This window comes from Coloeus monedula (genome assembly GCF_965178545.1).
Source record: "Coloeus monedula genome assembly, chromosome: 4".
In the NCBI taxonomy this organism is placed as follows: Eukaryota; Metazoa; Chordata; class Aves; order Passeriformes; family Corvidae; genus Coloeus; species Coloeus monedula.
The window spans coordinates 9,305,997-9,325,027 of record NC_138784.1 but is presented as its reverse complement, the minus strand read 5'-3'; the positions used below and the strand labels follow the sequence as shown (position 1 = coordinate 9,325,027).

General features: G+C 39.9%; 1 protein-coding gene across 2 annotated transcripts in view; it reads right to left on the bottom strand.

Moving 5' to 3' along the window:
- Positions 1 to 19,031, bottom strand: part of ATXN10 (ataxin 10) — a 97,427-nt gene that overhangs the window by 37,939 nt on the left and 40,457 nt on the right. For both annotated transcript variants that reach the window (XR_014226331.1, XM_082279760.1), the window contains exons 7-9: positions 13,253 to 13,418; positions 9,441 to 9,549; positions 7,528 to 7,697 (exon numbers count right to left, since the gene is read on the bottom strand). Coding sequence is in view for 1 of the 2 variants with exons in the window: in XM_082279760.1 (XP_082135886.1) it covers positions 7,528 to 7,697; positions 9,441 to 9,549; positions 13,253 to 13,418 (445 nt within the window). In the remaining variant the exon portion in view is untranslated. The remainder of the gene's footprint in view (positions 1 to 7,527; positions 7,698 to 9,440; positions 9,550 to 13,252; positions 13,419 to 19,031) is intronic.

The following is a 19,031-nucleotide window of genomic DNA, read 5'->3' as shown; positions in this document are numbered from 1 at the left end:
ATAACATCAGCCCATTGTGAAGTCTGGTGCAGCTTTAAAAAACCCCCAAAACCCAATAAACAAAACACCCTGAAGAGATTGTATGCAGGATGGCAATTCAGAGAAGATGGGGAAACTCAGTTCATGTTGAAGTTAGAACAATGAAAAACAACATAGAAAACTGATGACACTTCTTGTTGTAGTACTGGAAAATATGTCACTTGCAACTGACACCAGCAAAAGTGGGAAGAATTTGGATTAACAGCTCAGATCTGAGCCAGAGAAAGAATATTCAGAAAGGGAGATATTCTTCCACACATGGGGATCCTGCTTCCAGCAATCTATACCACTGGCAAACCCCAGGAACCTCAGATAACTCCCTTCCTGCAATACAGGGTACATTAGATCTTCTGAACCTCTTTCAAAAAAATATTACCTTAACCACATCAGAAGGTGTTATTTTAGTAAGTTTTTCTAACATTGTGTACTCCAAACAAATTCAGTTCTTCACCACCTAGTAAACTAGCAAGAAATGTTTTTAGTTGATACGGAGCTGTTCACTTATCTGAGTTATGATACAGGGAACAGCAAAAAAATCTGCGAATATCTCAGAATATTTCTCAAGCTACTAGAATTTTAATAACCCACGCCCTACAGACTCATTTGAAACCAAGCTGAGGAAAGGAAAGAGCAACAGTATAAAACCCTTTCATAAATACCAAGCTTAATTCATGTTTGAAGTAGTTACCACAAGTAAGGTAACTACTACTCAGCCCACTGGACCAGGAAAGGAGTTGCAGAAACCTCTTGAGAACTCTTCCATATAAAGGTCAATTACCTTATTTTTAGATTTTTGTCTAGGAAAATGAATATTTTACATCTTCAACAGTCACATTAAATAGCAATGCTACAGATGCAGTTTCAACACTTAGGTAAGTGCTGAAAAGGGTCTGGAAATGGCTTTTTGACACTGGTGTGCCAAATTTTCCTTTATAAAGAGCCAGAGTCCTGTACTGTACCACTATGACGATAAGATTCAACACCAAAGAGGGTTCAAAAAAACCCACCAACACTCAGAGTCAAAAGGAAGCCAAGAAGCCTACAAGTTGGTACTGACTGGAAATGCATACAGAGCCAGCTTGTTTTAATTTGGAACGTGCTAGTCATCTTACTCTTTTCTATCTTCCCCTCCACTATAAATCAAAGCAATTAATTTCATTTCTAGAGCAATCCAATATCTTAATGTAAAATACTATCAACTTCACAACAATAACCTTTCCCCCAGAATCTCTAACACCAAAATACCCAAGTTCTGTTCTTCCTATTGGCAAATGTATGTTGCAATGAAATCATTCTTTACAGACATATTCACATTGTCAGAAGCCAACAGAGTTTACATTTATGTTTATTCAAGGTTTGGTCAAAGTTTCAGCCTGTGATTCATGAGAACACATTAACATACAGATTGATCCTTATGCCCCTTTACCTGTTTGATGGTAATTTTGGCAACCCTCTGCATGAAGCAGGCCAATAATAGACTAAAGAGAAGTATGTCAGACTTCTCCTAATCACTGAGGACATCCAGACAGCTGATATGTGAAGGTGTGTCTATGTAGTGTGACATATAAATAGCAAATGGAAGCTGTTTAGACAAAACAAAAAAATAGTTTACGCACTATTAAAATTACGAGGAAACTTTGTCCATACCTAAGTGCATCTCAGTTCCTTGCAAGAGAAAACTTTCCATACTTTGTACAATCAAGGTTTCAAGTGAAATTGGCCAAACCGAGCAAGTTACAATGGATCAGCTGTATCAGCTGTCAACAGCTGGAGGAGCAGAAGAGGGAATAGGAGCAGGGCAAGAGGGAACATTAACTTGTTGCTGCTAAAGGGGCAGCAAAACAGAATAAAGTTTTGTATTATTCCCTAAGGACAAATGAGTCACATTGTTACAAAAATAATCCATCGCTTTACAAACAATACTGCACTATGCATTCATCTCTGACCTCAAGGCAAAAACCTCACACCAACCCTTTATTACTCATATTGTCCTGCCCCTTAGAGAGTGCCTGATTCTCTTTTGTTTACCAGTCTCTATGCTTTGATGGAAATCTTAGCACTTCATTAAGGATTCATGATTTCAACAGAGCGGAAGGCTAACATAAAAACAACATGGGACCAGGACTTGAGACAGTTCCCTTATATGTCCCAACAGATACTCTGAAACACTCCTGAGCCACAGACACTCTGCTACTTGGTGTATTTCTGTATTAGTTAGGTAGAGCCCCCATCTCCACAGCAAAACCCCAGCTTTTAAAAGGACTTCTGTCAGAAGGTCCACTTTCAGCTTTCCTGCTGACTTTCACAAGTGCTATACCCAGACAAAACTTACCAGTTACAGAGCTCAGTCCTGCAACACCCTGAATGTTTTGTCCTTATCTAGCAAAGCATTAAAACATACAGAGAGCTACATGAGAAGAGCCCCACCCAACCAGCAGAACCATGCAGAATTTTGCATAGGTGTGCAGGAGCTCCACTTCAGAGCATCCAGGTCCAAAAGGCTCCCTCTTTTGTTCAACTGTAAACCAAGAATCCTTCTTCAATTTCAGGCTTCTTTTTAACATTAGGAAAATATAATAATCACAATGACGTAGGTTTCTAATTAAGAAATCCAAGAGCTTTACTTCTGCCCCCACCGCCTCTCAACAGCATATGCAGTTAAATGTGGGATGATCTTCATTGCAAGTAATTTCAAATCCTCCTATGCCAGGAAGAATGTAATTATTTTCAAAAAGTTACACTAATCCCGAAGAAGAATAACAGATAAGCTCCTGGAGTTTTTCTAAAAACCTTAGGAGAGGAAGAGCCATTTGCTAAATAATTTAGTGTAGTGAAAGGTTAAGGGGAATGGCTTCAAACCAGAAGAGGGTAAGTTTAGATTAGGTATTGTGAAGGCATTCTTCCCTGTGAGGGTGGTGAGGCCCTGGCACAGGTTGCCCAGAGAAGCTGTGGCTGCCCCATCCCTGGAAGTGTTCCAAGCCAGGTTGGACAGGGCTTGGAGCAACCTGGGATAGTGGAAGGTGTCCCTGCCCATGGCAGGGGTGAAACAAGATGGTCTTTGAGGTGCCTTCCACCCCAAACCAATCCGTGATTCTGCAAAAACAAAGCATGTGTCTTTAATTTGAGTTTTTCTATTTTAAAATCACCACAGCAAGATGATTAAGTTGAGGAGCTGGGTGGTCACAGTTTGATCTATGGATGTTAGCACCTTTTGCTAAGTGGATTCATTGCACACCTTGCCCCGTGAAAAAAAGGAATGGAAAACTGAATTCCAAACAATCTTGTTCGTATTTTCAGGCAGAACAGTCTTCAAATTAGGAAGCCAGTCTCATATAAAATAATTTGGCTTAGATATAAATATATATAGATATATATAAAATCTAAGTTAAACACAATAAACAGTATCCAAATGTTTTACTTGCTGCTTTTATTAAGATCAATTTTAACAGTAGAAGCTTTTTTCTTTACCCTTTTCTCCCAGAAGACTTCCTTTTCTCACCTCTGCATTCATAAAACCCAGTATTACAGCATTAGAGAAAGCACTACTGCCACCTCAAATAAATACAGGCACATGAAAAAAATTATCCCTCATAAATTGTTCATCTCTTTAGAGTGACTCTACCTAGGTAAGAAGGTGCCAGTACCAAAGGCAACTACATATTTAATTTTTTCCCCCTATATGAACAACAGAACAGCTTTACCAAAGAAACACAGATTCCAAGATTAGGACGTTGGGTTCATTGGCATCTATAGTACCTAAAATATCCTTGGCAGCTTTAGGGACAGGAAATAGGGTTGTGCAGAGCAGCGCTAGGTGTCACAATAAGGCAGAGATCAGTCATCTCCCCTTCCATGTATATGATTCTTGTAAAGGAATACAGAAATAAGAGTGCAAATTAACTGCTGTGACCTATTTTGTATTCATTTCATTTCTACAAGAATTTTATCCTCTATAATTCATTCATTAGGTTTCTTTTGTAAGTTTTACTCTTTATTAAACAGTTCTACTATACTAAAGCAGCAGAATGAGCTAAATGAATTCATCATTTCATAGCTCTGAAAGTGAGACTGGAAAAGAAGTATCTAAAGCCTCCTCCCAAGAAACCAGTATCAATACTATCTGGATGATAAAAGTGAGGTGTTTAGAAGGCAAGTCTAACAAGATGACATGAATATGGAGGAATTTTCACTTTTTCCTTCTGCTGGCTTCATTCATCACCTACCGGCCAAAACCTCCACTCCTTGCTCAGCCTGAGAACCCGCCTCATTCCTTCCAGTGTATTTAATAAAAACATACAATACATCTTTGTGAAGGAGACATAACACAACACAAGACAGAGGACTGCCCCACATGTATGACAGTAACTCTTGACAGCTCTTCCTCCTACACAGAAGGAAAAAAGAAAGGAACTGCACATCTGTCACCTTGGCAGGTCTAACACAGAGCGAGCTCACCCCTTGGCATCCCAAGTACAGCACTTTTACTTGTTCTCTCCTCTTCAAGAGCGAATGCAACTCAGGATATGAAGGGACCCAATGCTGGTCAGTCCAAAGGGAATGTTTTATCTTAAAAATACCAACCCATCCAGCCCTGCAAAACACACAAAGGGGGAGCAAGCCCGGCAAGACCCATGCTAGTAACTGCTTACAGGTCTGCCCACTCCCTTGAATCTTAAGAACCTATCACAACAGCGGAAGAAAAGATGTAAAGAATGCATTCCTAATGCTAACAGAGTACAAGCTAAAGAGTGCATTCTAAAAGCAAAAACTGATTTTAAAGTGAAGAAGCAATAAAGTGCTAGTAGGATATCTCTCTGTTCCAAAGCATTACAAGATTTTTCCCCACTGCCAACAAACCAGTGCACTAATCCCCTGCAATTATTGTTCCTCTAGCAGGTGGAGACCATGAACAGAGATGGAAAAGCAGCCTTTGCAGAGCAATTATCATCCTTCTCCAGATAGTCTGTGGCTTTAGCTCTGTTACCAAGACCCTGTGCAGTTGACCTGCCCCACTGAACTTGGAGACACACACTGCAGGAGACACAGGCTGGCTCAGGACCCACACCCAAGAGGACAAGTAGCCTGGGTGTCACTTGACTCAGGAAAGAGCTCCTGGAGGCTGTCATCCAACTCTGTTCCATGCTGAGCTTGGCCCAAGTCACCATTCAAGCCCCAGGTCTTTGGGGACTGCTTTTGTTTCCAGAACAAGTCAGGCAAACCAACATCAAGCACTAAGGTTATATTACAGATTCGTAGAATAAAATCACAGAATTACCTGGGTTGGAATAGACCTTAGAGATGATGATGATGTTCCAAGGCCCCTGCCATGGGCAGGGACATCTTCCACTATACCAGGTTGCTCCAAGCCCTGTCCAGTCTGGCCTTGGCCACTTCCAGGGATGGAGCATTCACAACTTCTCTGGGCAACCTGTGCCAGGGCCTCACTATCCTCACAGCCAAGAATTTCTTCCTAATTTCTCACCTAAACCTACTCGCTGTCAGTTTGAAGCCATTCCCCCTTGACCTGTCCCTGTCACCATGGTTCCTGATAAAGAGTTCCTCCCTGACTTCCCTGTAGGCCTCCTTGAGATGATGGAAGGCTGCTATGAAGTCTCCACACAACCTTCTCATCCAATTATATATTCTTCCCTATGTATATAGTCCCTATTACAAAAATAGGGGCTATATTTTTCTATTATTTATTATCAGCAGTGTGCTATTACTCCATTTACCAATGCATTAGCATTGTTACTGGGGAAAGAGCTCTACTGGGACTGGAAATTATGGAAAAATATTAGAGAAAAGAAGTATGAAAACCTCTGTTCATTCAAGAGCCTGAATTCTAGGAGTGCTGTTGGAGAGCCCTTGGTAAGGCTGTTTCCAGGCTTTTCCTGCTGAGCTTCCTTCTCCTGCAAGGCATCCAGGAGCTGTCCATCCAGGACATCAGCCCATTCTGGCTGTCCCAAGAGAAAGCCGCTCCTCCAGCCCATGCCTACAGTTCCCACTGTAAGCCACACGAGAGCAGCAGCCACTGGCAAAGCCCAAGGTCTCTCACACACACTGGTCACCTGGCTTGTTACATAAACCCCACAGTCTACCCTTTTTACATTGCTTTTGATTGAATACAGACAGCAAACTCTGTGCAAACCCAATAACGGATGTAAAATCAGACCTATACTGTGAGATACAAGTCTGAAGAGAGGTGGGAACCCAGTCCTAAATCTGAGCCATGCACCACTTTGAACAACTAACTCTTATCTCAAAACTCTTCTATCTGTGCAATCATAGCAGCTGCTAGTCCCATCCTCACAAGAATGTTTTTATGTATGAAAACTGCCTTACAAATGGCAAGTGCATGTATTTGAACCAATTTAAATACATGAAATAAACTAGAGATGCAAACAGGATATGACACAATTGGCATTTCTGAAGTTTCAATGGCACTTAAATAATGTTCCATGACATCACACACAAGAATCTAAATAATTTTCAAGACTGCATAAGGCAATAATATTTTTGGGCAGTTTATAGCAAATTAATACCCAACTTCCATTTAAAACATTAAGCCTGCATGCTTAATTGCTCCAGGGGTCTTCGAAAATCCCAGCAAGAAAGACAATAAGCTCTAAATCAACCCTTTCAAAATGATAGCAACCCCCTCCCCTCCACTATCATTAGGTATTCCACAAAAATGTATTTCACTTCCACAAACATATATTACATCATAATGGGTCAGAGACACAGCTAAGCAAGAGTGATTAATAGTATTCATAATACTTTTCAGACATACTAAAAACTTTGATTACAAACTCTTAATATGAATGGGGAAGTGGAAGATCATTCCCATACTACTAAAATTTGTCAAAGAAACTTTTGGAAGTGTTTTTCTTGCTGAAACTAAGTTAGTCTAACAAATCCTGCAGGAAAGCCACATCTTTTATCACGCAAAGAAAAAAATTTTAATAGTTAAAGCTTGCTGTTATTTCCTCTTTTTTCCCACTGTGGAACCAAAACTTATTCTCTATATAAGAATTATAAGACAAGAGGTTTCAAGTGATTTGATAAAGGCAGACCTGCATTTTTAAAGTTATATGAAAAAGGGAGAAAAAGCATTAGAGACTAATTCAAAGATTTAAAATTAAGTTCATGCAACAATTCACATCCATTTCCCTTCAAAGTGAAATTGAAATTTAGTTTGAGAATTTTCTTTTACAAAGAAAGTGCAAAAGTGAAAACCACAAAGGAATTAGGCACTGGCTTGCATTCTACAGGGCTGAAACAAAAGGTAGGCAAACATTACATTGTTATTAGAAAGTCAGCATAATTCTGATAGTAATTCAAAGACACCAAAAAAAATTGCTTCCTTTACACAATCAATTTTACAATTTACAAATCAATTTCTAGACCAACAATATATTCCATCAGTTACCTTACAGTCAGGCATCTGTTTACACATCAGAGTTCTGACAGAAAAATGTATAAGCTCACCTTGTCTTGGTTTTCCTTATTCTTGTAACACAGATTTCCAATCAAACGAATGAGATGAGATTTGAAACCCACGGCTGGATGTGAAATTTCTTCCTGCCCTGCCACAGCATGTGTGGCAGTGAAAATATTTACAGCCTGTTTCCCAGCAAGGTGAGTTAATCTCAGGGTATCTAGAGAAAACATTTCAATGTATTACTGTGAGAAAATTAGTCTCACTTGGCACAGAACTTTACTATTAATTTTTGAGTTCAAAGCTAAGCAGTATGATTTCAGATATTCAGCATCATGTCAAAGAACTTTGAAAGTTTACTCCATTGTGTGATTTGTGCTAATATAACCAACCACAAAAGACCAGCCCAATGTCAGAAGGCATTTTTGTGTACTTTTTACACCCTTACATAGTTCAGACATGAAAGCTGAAGGCTGCTGCTATCGATCTCCACCTAAAGAGTCAAAATTTGTAGGCTGTTGAGAATTCTGGCACCATAAATATATTACTAAAACCAAGATTTTTAGAAAACTTCCTGTAGTTTGAATTTGTCACAGCAATGCGTACTAACCACAGAATCACTTTTTCCTGTCTTCTTCGGCCTGTTCCTGGCACTGTAGCATGACAAGAAATTTCAAGTACATAGAATTACAGAATAGTTTGGGTTAGAAAGGACTTTAAAGATCATCTGGTCTTGACCCCTCTGCCACAGGCAGGGATACCTTCCACTATCTCAGGTTGCTCCAAGCCCTGTCCAACCTGATCTTGAACACTTCCAGGGATGGGGCAGCCACAGCTTTTCTAGGCAACCTGCGCCAGGGCCTCACCACCCTCACAATCTAACCCTACTCTCTAGCAGTTTGAAGCCATTCCTCTTGTCCTGTCACAGCAGGCCCTTGTCAATAGCCTCCCTCCATCTTTCCCATAGGCTCCCTTCAGTACTGGAAGGCCACAATTTGTTCTCCCTGAAGCTTTTCTTCTCCTGGCTCAACAATCCCAATTGTCTCAGCCTTTCCTCACAGCAGAGCTGCTCCATCCCTCTGATCAACTTTAAGTTTCCTTAACACACACACATGCACAAAATAAATCCTGTTGTTAGTCATCTTACTGTAAGTCATAAATCTAAGAACCCATCACCAAAAATAGAGGGTTTGTTGCCTTTTAAGTTATTCTTTTGTTGTTGCTGGAGGTATTTTCTTTATTTGGTTATTTGCTTGTTTGGGCTTTTTTACAGGAAAGACGCTCCAAACATCTCAAAAGAGTCACCACAAACAGCTGTTTCAGCCTTTTTATTTTTTAATTTTTACCTATTTTTCTTAAAAATACACAAACTTTTATAGTTTTTTCACAATATGGTGGCATACCTCAGTTTCAAATTTCTAAGATTTAAAAAAGCACAGGTCATGGTATGTACCCCCCTCCTTCCTCCCTGAGCACCTCTGGAACATCTTGGCATAATTTTCTTTGTGTACAGTCCCTTCCCTTGCTGTTTCTTAGCTTCTTTAAAGCTGACCTTTAAAAGTCACTGAATTTGGTTAATAACATTCAAACTGCATTTACATTTCAGAAATTTGGGAAACAGAAGGGAATAGGCATGGAGGAAAAGTCCTTTTTCTACTTCTTGAAAAAATTCTTCCACGCATTCAGCCAATGGAAGAACATAGGAAGCAGCTGACCCTTGCACCACTCTTTCCGGAAGAAAAGAGCATTGCTGGTACTTGAACCGAGGCTCTGTTGGGCAACACAGGCCAACAGAAAAAGTGGAGAAGCAGAAAATTTCCAGGAACAAATCAAATATTTGAAAATGCAGATTAACTCCATCTCCTATTTATTTATCTTATTCAAAGGTCAGAATTATAATTACCACCAGTTTTGAAAAACATGTTTTCATTCACAGAGTTAAGCCTTGTGGTTGATCACTCACCTATAGCTGTTTCAAGCAAACCAGGGAATGCCTGCAGATGTTCCAGCTGGCCATTGTTTGAGGTCATTTCACAAAGAACATCGAGAAGACGAATTGTCACCAGTGCTTCCTGGAATGAAAACTGTATTTCTGAAAATGGCTTATGAAGGATATCAAAAAAATATAAACCCTGAAGTGTAAACAGGGAACAGGAACTCTCAGCTCCTCAGGTTTTGTGCAGGTCTTCCAAACTGCCAAGAATAAATTTATATAAAATTAGGGCAACTTTCTAAAATAACAATGATGTATTAGATTGCAATAATTTCTTTTCTACAGTTAGTGTTATAGCTGCCCGAAAAATCATGGGGAAACCAAAACAGAGCCATAAGGGATAAAATTTTAACAAAAACACAGTAGCTTCCAAAAGCAGAAATACAGAAAATTACTAGCTGAGAAAATTATTTCTGTATAAATGTTTTCTTTGAGTTTATTCAGTCGGAGTGTTCCACTTTAAAGACACAAACACCGCCTGCAAGACACCAATTTGTTATCCGCAGGAATTCTGTAAAGTTCTGTGGTCAAACGAACTCTGGCTGTGAGAATTTACATTATTCTTGGGTAAATAGGACAGCGATCAGAGATGCAGCATTTTGGTTAGGTAAAAGGCACACAATTCATTTGCATACTATTTATTCAGCCAAAGAACTATTTTTTTCTCACAGAATGTGTTGGTCCTGCTTATAATGACAATCAGGCACCTACAGAAAATACCTTAAGAGCACATGACAAAATCTGGAACACCACATATTGCTCAAGAGCCAGGCTGTGACTGCAAGATGATCCCACTCACGGTGTGGTACATAAACTGCAAGTAGCCATGAAAAGGCTCAGACTTTGGTCACAGTAACTATTCCTGCCCTGTCTGGTTCAGGAAAAAAAAAGGTTTACTTACCAACAGTGTAATATTTTGGATCCATATAATCAACACAATGTAATTCAAATAATCAAATATAGTGTTCAGTAATTAAGTAGTACAATTATATACATTTGTTGCTCCTTGAAAACATCAAATTGCTACAGGGTCCAGGTACTAAAGCTGTATTTTCATTTTTTGACCCGTACAGGTGTAGGAAAGAGCAAGTCTTGCCCTGAATTATTCAATAAGCTGCTTTCATCAGCACACAGGCAGACTCTAAATACATCGGCCATTATCCTGTTATAAAGTAAGAATACCCCAACTGTATTTCAGAGACAGTAAACAGCTTTTTACAATTTTTAAGAGGAACAGATTATTTAAAAACCATAAAAGAACTCCCAAATTCTCATGTATTTTGAACTTCCTAAGTTCAAAAAATTCCTCCTTCCCTGCTGCTAACTTTCCAACTTGGGTTTTTTTTTTCCCTCTACCTGTACAAAAGAAAGGCAGTAAATGAAAATGCTTCCTTTTGAAGTTCAAAACCCAAAACAGTTTGAACTCTGACAGACAACTTGATATGGATATAAGAAAAGTAAATAAGGAAATAACTGAAGACTTTTTAAATAAACATATTTTGAGTGAGATGCAGAAAAGATGTTCCTTATAAAGAGATGCACTAAGTCCAGGGAATGGTTTTATTTTTCAAGTATGGTTGAAAGTTAGTGCAAACAAAGTGATGCTCAAGTCAGGCTTCGAATGGAAATGCTATTTTAAACATTGGTTTAAGCACTGCAAAAGCATATGATTAGCTTCTCATGGGTTTAAGATGCAAGCTACAAGACCTGATGTTCCTTACAGAAACAAAGCAGTGTCTACGAATAACAAATTAAACAGTGGATGGGACACCCATACAACATCCTGGAAGTCAGGCCAGTCCAAGGACTGTTCTCAAAAGTTTTCAAATGTGGCCTCAGAGTTCTGGAGTCTAAGGCAGCTTACTACTACTGACATGACCTGAGCAAGGCACTTGGCTCGTGGGCCACAGAAAAGGCCAGGCAAAACCTAGCTGAGTATCACAGATCTTGCCTAAAGCATTTTTAATGACAGACTCCACATGCACAACTGCATTTTTTGCAGCTAAGTAAAACTGCTACACAAAACCTAAAATATTTATATAATTGCAGAGAAATTGGTGCAATTCTTTATAATTACTTGTAAGAAAATAAATAGTTTTATGAATTTAGGCTGGCATTTCTCTTTTCCCGTGGCAAGCATATGTTGTGAACAAACGTATACAGAGACGTGCATGTACACATATTGCCCTCCATTTATTCACCTATTACGACTTAAATTTTTTGTTCATTCAATGAGCCCCATTTTCCCACCAGTGATACTCAACTTATCATACATCTTATTTATGTCAGAGAAGAATAAGAAGTCAGTGTCAAGCAGGGCAAGTTATGCAGTAATACTCAGAATACTGCTGTCCCAGCACCTTCTGGTTGGACAGAGATCTCCTTCTGGTGGGTGCAAACAAAAGGGTTTTTTTTCCATGAACTGAAACCACAGAAAGTGGTTTGGAAAGTAACCACAAAGCATAAAAAAACAAAAAAGGAGGTCAGGGGAAAAAAAGTAAAGATGGAATTGTTTCAATGTATGTCCTCTCACTTCCAAGTTAGTACCTTTTCCAGAAGGAGTCAATTAAGTTATCTGACATAACTTAGACTGAACAGTTGGGGCAGTGGGGGGAGGCTGTGTTTCTTGGACAGGTAAGAAGAGATTGTGTGCTTGTTGATTTGTGTTTTGGTTTTATTAACACATCCAACTACCACCACCCCTTAAAGTGATTTACAGTAATTTTTCATAACACCTCTCAACATACTTTTAAAATTCTCATGTCTATTTAAACAGAAAAAAAAACAAAACAGCAAGTACAACACTTTTTAAGACTATCAAATAAAAGCATTTAAGATACATGGTTTTTTACTTTGATAATAAATTATTTATGACACTTCTTCTCTAGAGTTTCTAGAAATTAAACTATTGCACATTAATTTTGTATTAATAATAAAATTATTCTGACTACATGCATATTACTGCTTCCCATCTATGAACAGAATAAATGTTTTTATTTTGATTTATATTTGAATCATAGGATCATCATAGAATCACAAAATATCCTGAGCTGAAAGGTAGCCGCAACGATGTGGCTTTCACCACATCCAGCTCACCAAGTCCAACTCTTAAGTGAACGGCCCATATGGGGGGGTCAAACCCACAACCTTGGTGTTATCAGCACCATGCTCTGCCCAACTGAGCTCATCTCAGGGTCATGGTCTGAGTTGGAAGGGACCTTAAAGCCCATCCAGGGCCTTGGGCAGGGACACCTCCCACTATCACAGGTTGCTCCATGCCCTGTCCAGTCTGGCCTTGGACACTTTCAGGGATGGAGCATCCACAGCTTCTCTGGACAACCTGTGCCAGAGCCTCACCACCTCACAGGGAAGAATTTCTTCCTAACATATAATCTATCTTTACTCTCTGTCAGTGTGAAGCCACCTTGTCCTGTCACTACATGTCCTTCTAAATTTGAATAAATTACAGTTCACAATTCAAATAAATTATAGAAGTGATCCTCAGTAAGATAATAAAATATCCAAATATGTGACGAGTTTAACATTTTTAAAATTTTGAAATATTTAACAATGCAGCAGACTTATTTCAAAGTACCATATCCTTTGCCATCCTCAAATTAAAAGCAAAAGTTGGCTGCTGTCCTACAGACTCTACAGTGTGCTCTGCCACTGATTTCCTGACATAAACTGGAAAGATACTGTTATGTATGCCCCCTTGGGCAACAGTGGCAGTGAGGATTCATCACTTCAAATTCTAGTACTTAAATGGTTATCAGTCATACCTCATCTTCTGCATCTGCTGCAGCAGTTAACTTGAGCACAGCTCCACAGTTCTCTTGAAAACAGACCGCAAGGAATTCAGCATGTCTAACAAACACATTCATTTCTTCACTGATAACTGAATTCTTGTCACTTACTTTCACCATCATCAGCTCCAACAAAGTAACTCTGGAGACAGAAAACAACTTGTTAGTCAGATTCCCTGAGCCACATAGAATTATCACTAGAATAAGCAGTAGTTTAAAATTATACAAAAAATTATCATGCTAGTAACAGAGGATTTTTAAAAATTAACAAGTCTCATGAATACTGGCAATCAGTTTCTGTCTGCTGGTTTTTTTCTGTACAGAATTAATTTAATTCGTCATTCAGTTAATACAATCTGGCCAGACAGTCATTTTTCTCAATATTTTTCTCAAGTCTACTTCAATTTATAATTTCTTATGTCATGACAAAACATTACTGAGATTGCATATTCCCTATGTCTAAAATTTCCAGTAAACCAGCTCTTAAAAGCTGTTGTTAAGCATAGCAAAATAAGCACAGACTATTTGACAGCTTCTGTTTGAAAAACACAGGTTTTCACAGCCCTGGACTTGCTCACAGCCCTTACACTAACTCTCCCCCACAACCCCAAAGCAATTCTGAGCACAAAGAAGGAAAATAAACATTGATGTGCATACTCTGTTCTTTACAGTCATTTTATAATTGTTACTAGACAGACTAAGCAAATCCAAGTTAATCACTCATGTACCCAGTCAGAGATATTGGATGTATTAAGCTGGCAAGTAAGTAGATACATAATGAAGCTGCTGTATGAAATCTACTTGGGTTCGGGTTTTTAACAGCTTTAATTTAATTTTATTTCCAATGTCCTTTTATGTTGTCAGGGCAAACTGGAAGTATTTTGTGGAAGTAGGACTTGGATATGGCAGAGGCCCTCCTACAGCTCCCTGCTCCAGTCCAGCGCACAGGAACTGGTGAAGTCTCACCGTCATTCTCTCAACTTGAAAGGACACTGTTTATTGAATGAATTCAAAAGCTGGCTCAGGCTTTTCTTTCACTGAAATATTTGAAATTCAAATGGAAGGACGGACATTTAAACACGTGGAATTGTTCAAATGCTTTTTCTTTTACATTTACCAAGCAGCTTGTCAGAAGAGGAAGAGAAATATCCTTTTCTATGGAAAAAGCTCGGTCACTGCTTTTTTAACCTCCAAGAACCCACCTCTATTAATCACAAAACAGCTACTTAGTCCTTGCTAAACGCAATTCTCAATGTCATTAATACAGCTGCATTAAACTATTATCTGAAGGAGGACAAAAAGCTTTTTCAACATGGCAGCACATGCTGCCGGCACATTCGGCTAAGGGCAGACTCTGGACAGGAGGCTGGAGCAGCCTCTCTCAGGCTCTGCTCGCATTCTTTTTGTTCTGCAGGTTACAGCTGGGTGCACCCTGCCCATCTCCAAATGAGCAGAGTCCAGCTCCCCAACACCCTGCACTGACCAAAGGCTTTCCCATTTGGCATCCCACATAAAACCTAAGCCCACAGATCTGTCATTCACCCCCAACACAGAGCTAGACTTGACATGTCAGTTTTCACCAAGTTTAGAGTCTTTCAAGCATCTGCTCAGCTAAGAATACAGGCTGGTCACAGACTTGATGAACACAGAATTATTCCAATACTGCAATGGGATGACCCTGGCCAGATGCTAGGCACCCACCAAAGCCACTCTCTCACATCACTCCCCTGCCCCATTAGCTGGACAGGGGAGAGAAAACTTCACAAAGGGTTCATGGGTTTAGATAAAGGCCATGAGAGATCACTCATCAAATACTCTCATGGGCAAAACAGGCTCGAAATTAGATATATAACTTAAATTTATTACTAACAAAATCAGAGCAGAATAATGAGAAGTAAAATAAAACCTTAAAAACACCTTCCTCCCACTCCTCCATCCGTCCCAGCTTTACCTCCTACTCCAGCAGCACAAGGAGACAGGGAATGGGAGTTAAGGTCAGTTCATCACCCACTGTTTCTCCTGCTACTCAGGGAAAGGAGTCATCCCCTGCTGCACCGTGGGGTCCCTCCCACAGGAGACAGTTCTCCATGAACTTCTCCAGCGTGAGTCCATCTCACAAGAAACAGATCCCTGCAAGCTGCTGCAATGCGAGTTCATCCTGTGGATGAAAGTCCCCTTCAAACTGCTGCAGTGTGGCTCACCCTACAGACTGCTCCAGAAGGGGCCCCTCTCTCCTCAGGCCTCCCACGGGGTCACAGCCCCCTCTCAGGCATCCCCCTGCTCTGGCATGGGTCTCCTCCACAGGCTGCATCCCTATGGATCTCCATGGGCTGCAGGGGCACAGCTGCCTCACCATGGGCTGCACTATAGGCTGCAGAGGAATCCCAGTTTTGGTGCCTGGAACACCTCCTCCTTCTTCACTGACCTTGGTGCCTGCAGAGTTGTTTCCCTCACATTCTCACCCCACTCTTCTCTGGCCACAATTACAACTGCACAATGACCTTTAGTTTTCCTTTCTTGTTAAATATGCTATCACAGAGTCGTTACCACCAATTCTAATTGGCCCAGCCTTGACCAGTGGCACGTCCATCTTTGGAGCTGCCAGGGATTGGCTCTGCCGGACATGGAGGAAGCTTCCAGCAGCTTCTCACAGAAGCCATCCCTGTAACCCCCCCGCTACCAAAGCCTGGCCATGCAAACCCAAAACAAATACTATCTTCTGCTTGACAGGATTCTAGTCAGCGCTTCTTGCACCAAAAATCCAAACAATAAATGTTCAAAACTGACAAGCAATCCTTTTGTAAACAAACTGGAGAGTCACCACACTTCCATAAATCCTATTAAATAGATTAAATGGCTGCCAATGGGGAAATCTTCTGGAACTACTCTTCCCCTTGCAATATGAATGAATGTCTTTTTCAACAACTGTATTCCTTCCAGAGAAACAGGAGTGACATTAAAACACCACCTGAATGTAATTTCTTTTGAAGTTTTCTGGTCTCTTTAGGCATTCAAGTCAAATTGTCTTCCTGAGTTTTCTTCCAGGAACAGTCATTCAGGACATGCCTATCTTCCCCTGAATTTCAAGCAAGTCTTGCCATTCAGCTAATAGTTTCCTGAGAGCAATGTGCTTTGTTCTGGTGCAAGTTCCCTTACATTCCTTTCTTCTATTGTTTCTCTCAGTTTTCTTCCAAAACTCACCCTAATTTTTCCAAGTTAGTTCTCCCAGACAATGCAATTTGCCCATTTCTTTTAAATGATCTCACAATTGTTCAGCCATTCAAATGACAGCGTTTCTTCCTACTTGTTTGCCCTGCAGCTAAATACAACAAATATGACAACTGCTAGTACCAGTTGAATTTTTGTAACACTCAGTTCAATATCTCAAATCTGGGTATTATATTTACAATTACACTTCTGTTTGGAAATAATCATGCCATGTCATCTTTCTTTTCTTTAGGCACCACTGAGGAAGACCTTTTGTGAATCTCTTCCAGTTTTTTTATCCCCAGCCAAATTTAAACCAGCTCTTCCTGAAGCTGACTAAATTGGCATAAACTTTGAACAACCACTATAAGGTATTTGCAGTCATCAGTAAAACAAACTTCTGTCTCCTACAGCCTGCAAATAAACCACAGAACTCAAGTGCAATTTAAATCTGAAAGCTCATTATTACACAATAAAATGCTGCCTCACTAAGCCTAAAACTAGTAGTGTAAAATTCTATTGATTTTCTTAGCATCGAACAAGTGTTTTCATCAGGTGTGCTTTGTTTATAACCTCTTAGCAAGTGCCAGACACTTGGGACATTCTTCCTCTGTGACTTAGGTTTCTGCTTCCTGAAACACTACCCTGATAGCAATGGTTCCATGAGACAAATTAGGCCCTTCCTCAAAACTTTGACTTCTTTCATCTTCAAACAATACTTGCAAGAATCATATTAAATGAAAACTGGCAAATTTGTGAGCAACTGTAGTTCAGTGCTACCTTCAGTTACTCTGTGTCTGTGAGCACTGCCAGGAACAAAACTGTCCCAAGTGCTGACACTGGCAGCCCTGTAGTTGAGCATTAGTGAGAAGTGGTGCTGCTTACAGGACTTGAGTGCCCATTTCCTGGCAGGCAATTCCATCAATGGCTGCATCCTTCACCAAGGACACTCCACCTGACAACACTAAAATCAAACCTAGAGATGCAAGTACTTGAGCATCTTAAAAATACGTGAAGCTCTTCAGCTGCACTTTTTCATGCTGTGAATTAAAGCAAAACCCCTTCTTAGAAGGGACAACCACAGATGTACTCACTTTTGAAGATTTTTGAAGATTATAATGTAATAAATACAATCAAGGCATGAACTTTCAGTGTCCATGTTCAAGGCGAACTTGGATGAACGCAAACCAGGCTTTTTCTAATTACTTCTGCCAAATACCTGCACACATGTGCAGGGACATCTCAGATCTGGCAAAGAATTCAAGAACCTACACTCTTTTAGCTCAATGGTCATATCCTTCTGCAATAATCCCTTCAAGAGAACCAGCAGGCAAGCAGGCATTGTCACAACACCATGCACTTCTCCAGGCCAGAATACCACTAAAAATCTGATCACATTAACACAGGATTTATTTCAGGCCATTTGCACACTCAGACACACAACACATTATATTTGTTTGGAAATGAAAGAGAAAGTTGTCCAGAAGTCAGGAATTTCATTTTAATTGAAAATTCAAATTCCTGGTCAATTTGTACAAGAACTGCTTCAAGGCAGGCACCATGGCCACTGTAACACAAATGCACTGGATTTCAACTACAGGAAATACTTTGAATAGTGCAAATAGTGTGAATAACTGTGGTTACAGAGCCACGTACACTCTGGGCATCCCAGGCAACTGCCAGCTTTGGGAGTCACCACTAACGGGTATATTTGCAAACCTCCTCAGCACAGCTCATTTCATTTCAGCAAATACATTTAAACTACCTGTATTTAATGTGCATGATAGAGAATACTGTAACTGAGGGCTACGAAATATTCATGAGCTCCAGTTGCCTTCCCCAGAAGCCTCAATACCACATCTATCCATTCTTCATTTATAGGACTTGGTCAGCCTCACTGGACACCCAACACAGCAATGTTTGCAGTGAAGACTCCTCATCTCATTTTGAAACAATGAATTCCCTGTGCTTTGGGGTTTATGGTTACCTTTTTCTCCAGCTCATGACAGTCAAAATGTTTTTATCTGAATTGGATTTGTCTCTTCATGTATCTCATAAGAATGCATTCTTAAATACACTAACACTGCCTAGGAAGATGCCAAGGCAGGGTTTTCTTCCATAGCTCAGATGGAAAAAGATTATTTCTACAGCACTTCCATATGTTTGTCAGTAAATTAAGCAGTGTCAAATTCATAACACACTGTACTGTGATTATGTCTCTGAAAAACTTAATGGAGCTTACTTGACTGGCAGAACTCGTGGGATTGATAATAAATTCAGCAGATATGCTCTAACTAGTGATCCCACCTGTAATCATCTGTATCATGCCTACACCAAAAGCCTTCGAGGTGAGGAATCCGATCACCATCTATAGTATGCTGCGACCTTTCTAAAACTGATTACACCTACTGCTTTAAGTACAACTGAACATCCTAACCCAGCCCTGGCTATCCTCAAAGGCATTATGAAAACATGCAAACTGCCATTATGATATTCCCCAAAATAATTCAGTCTAGCTCATTCACTTAAAACAGTTATGCAGCACCTA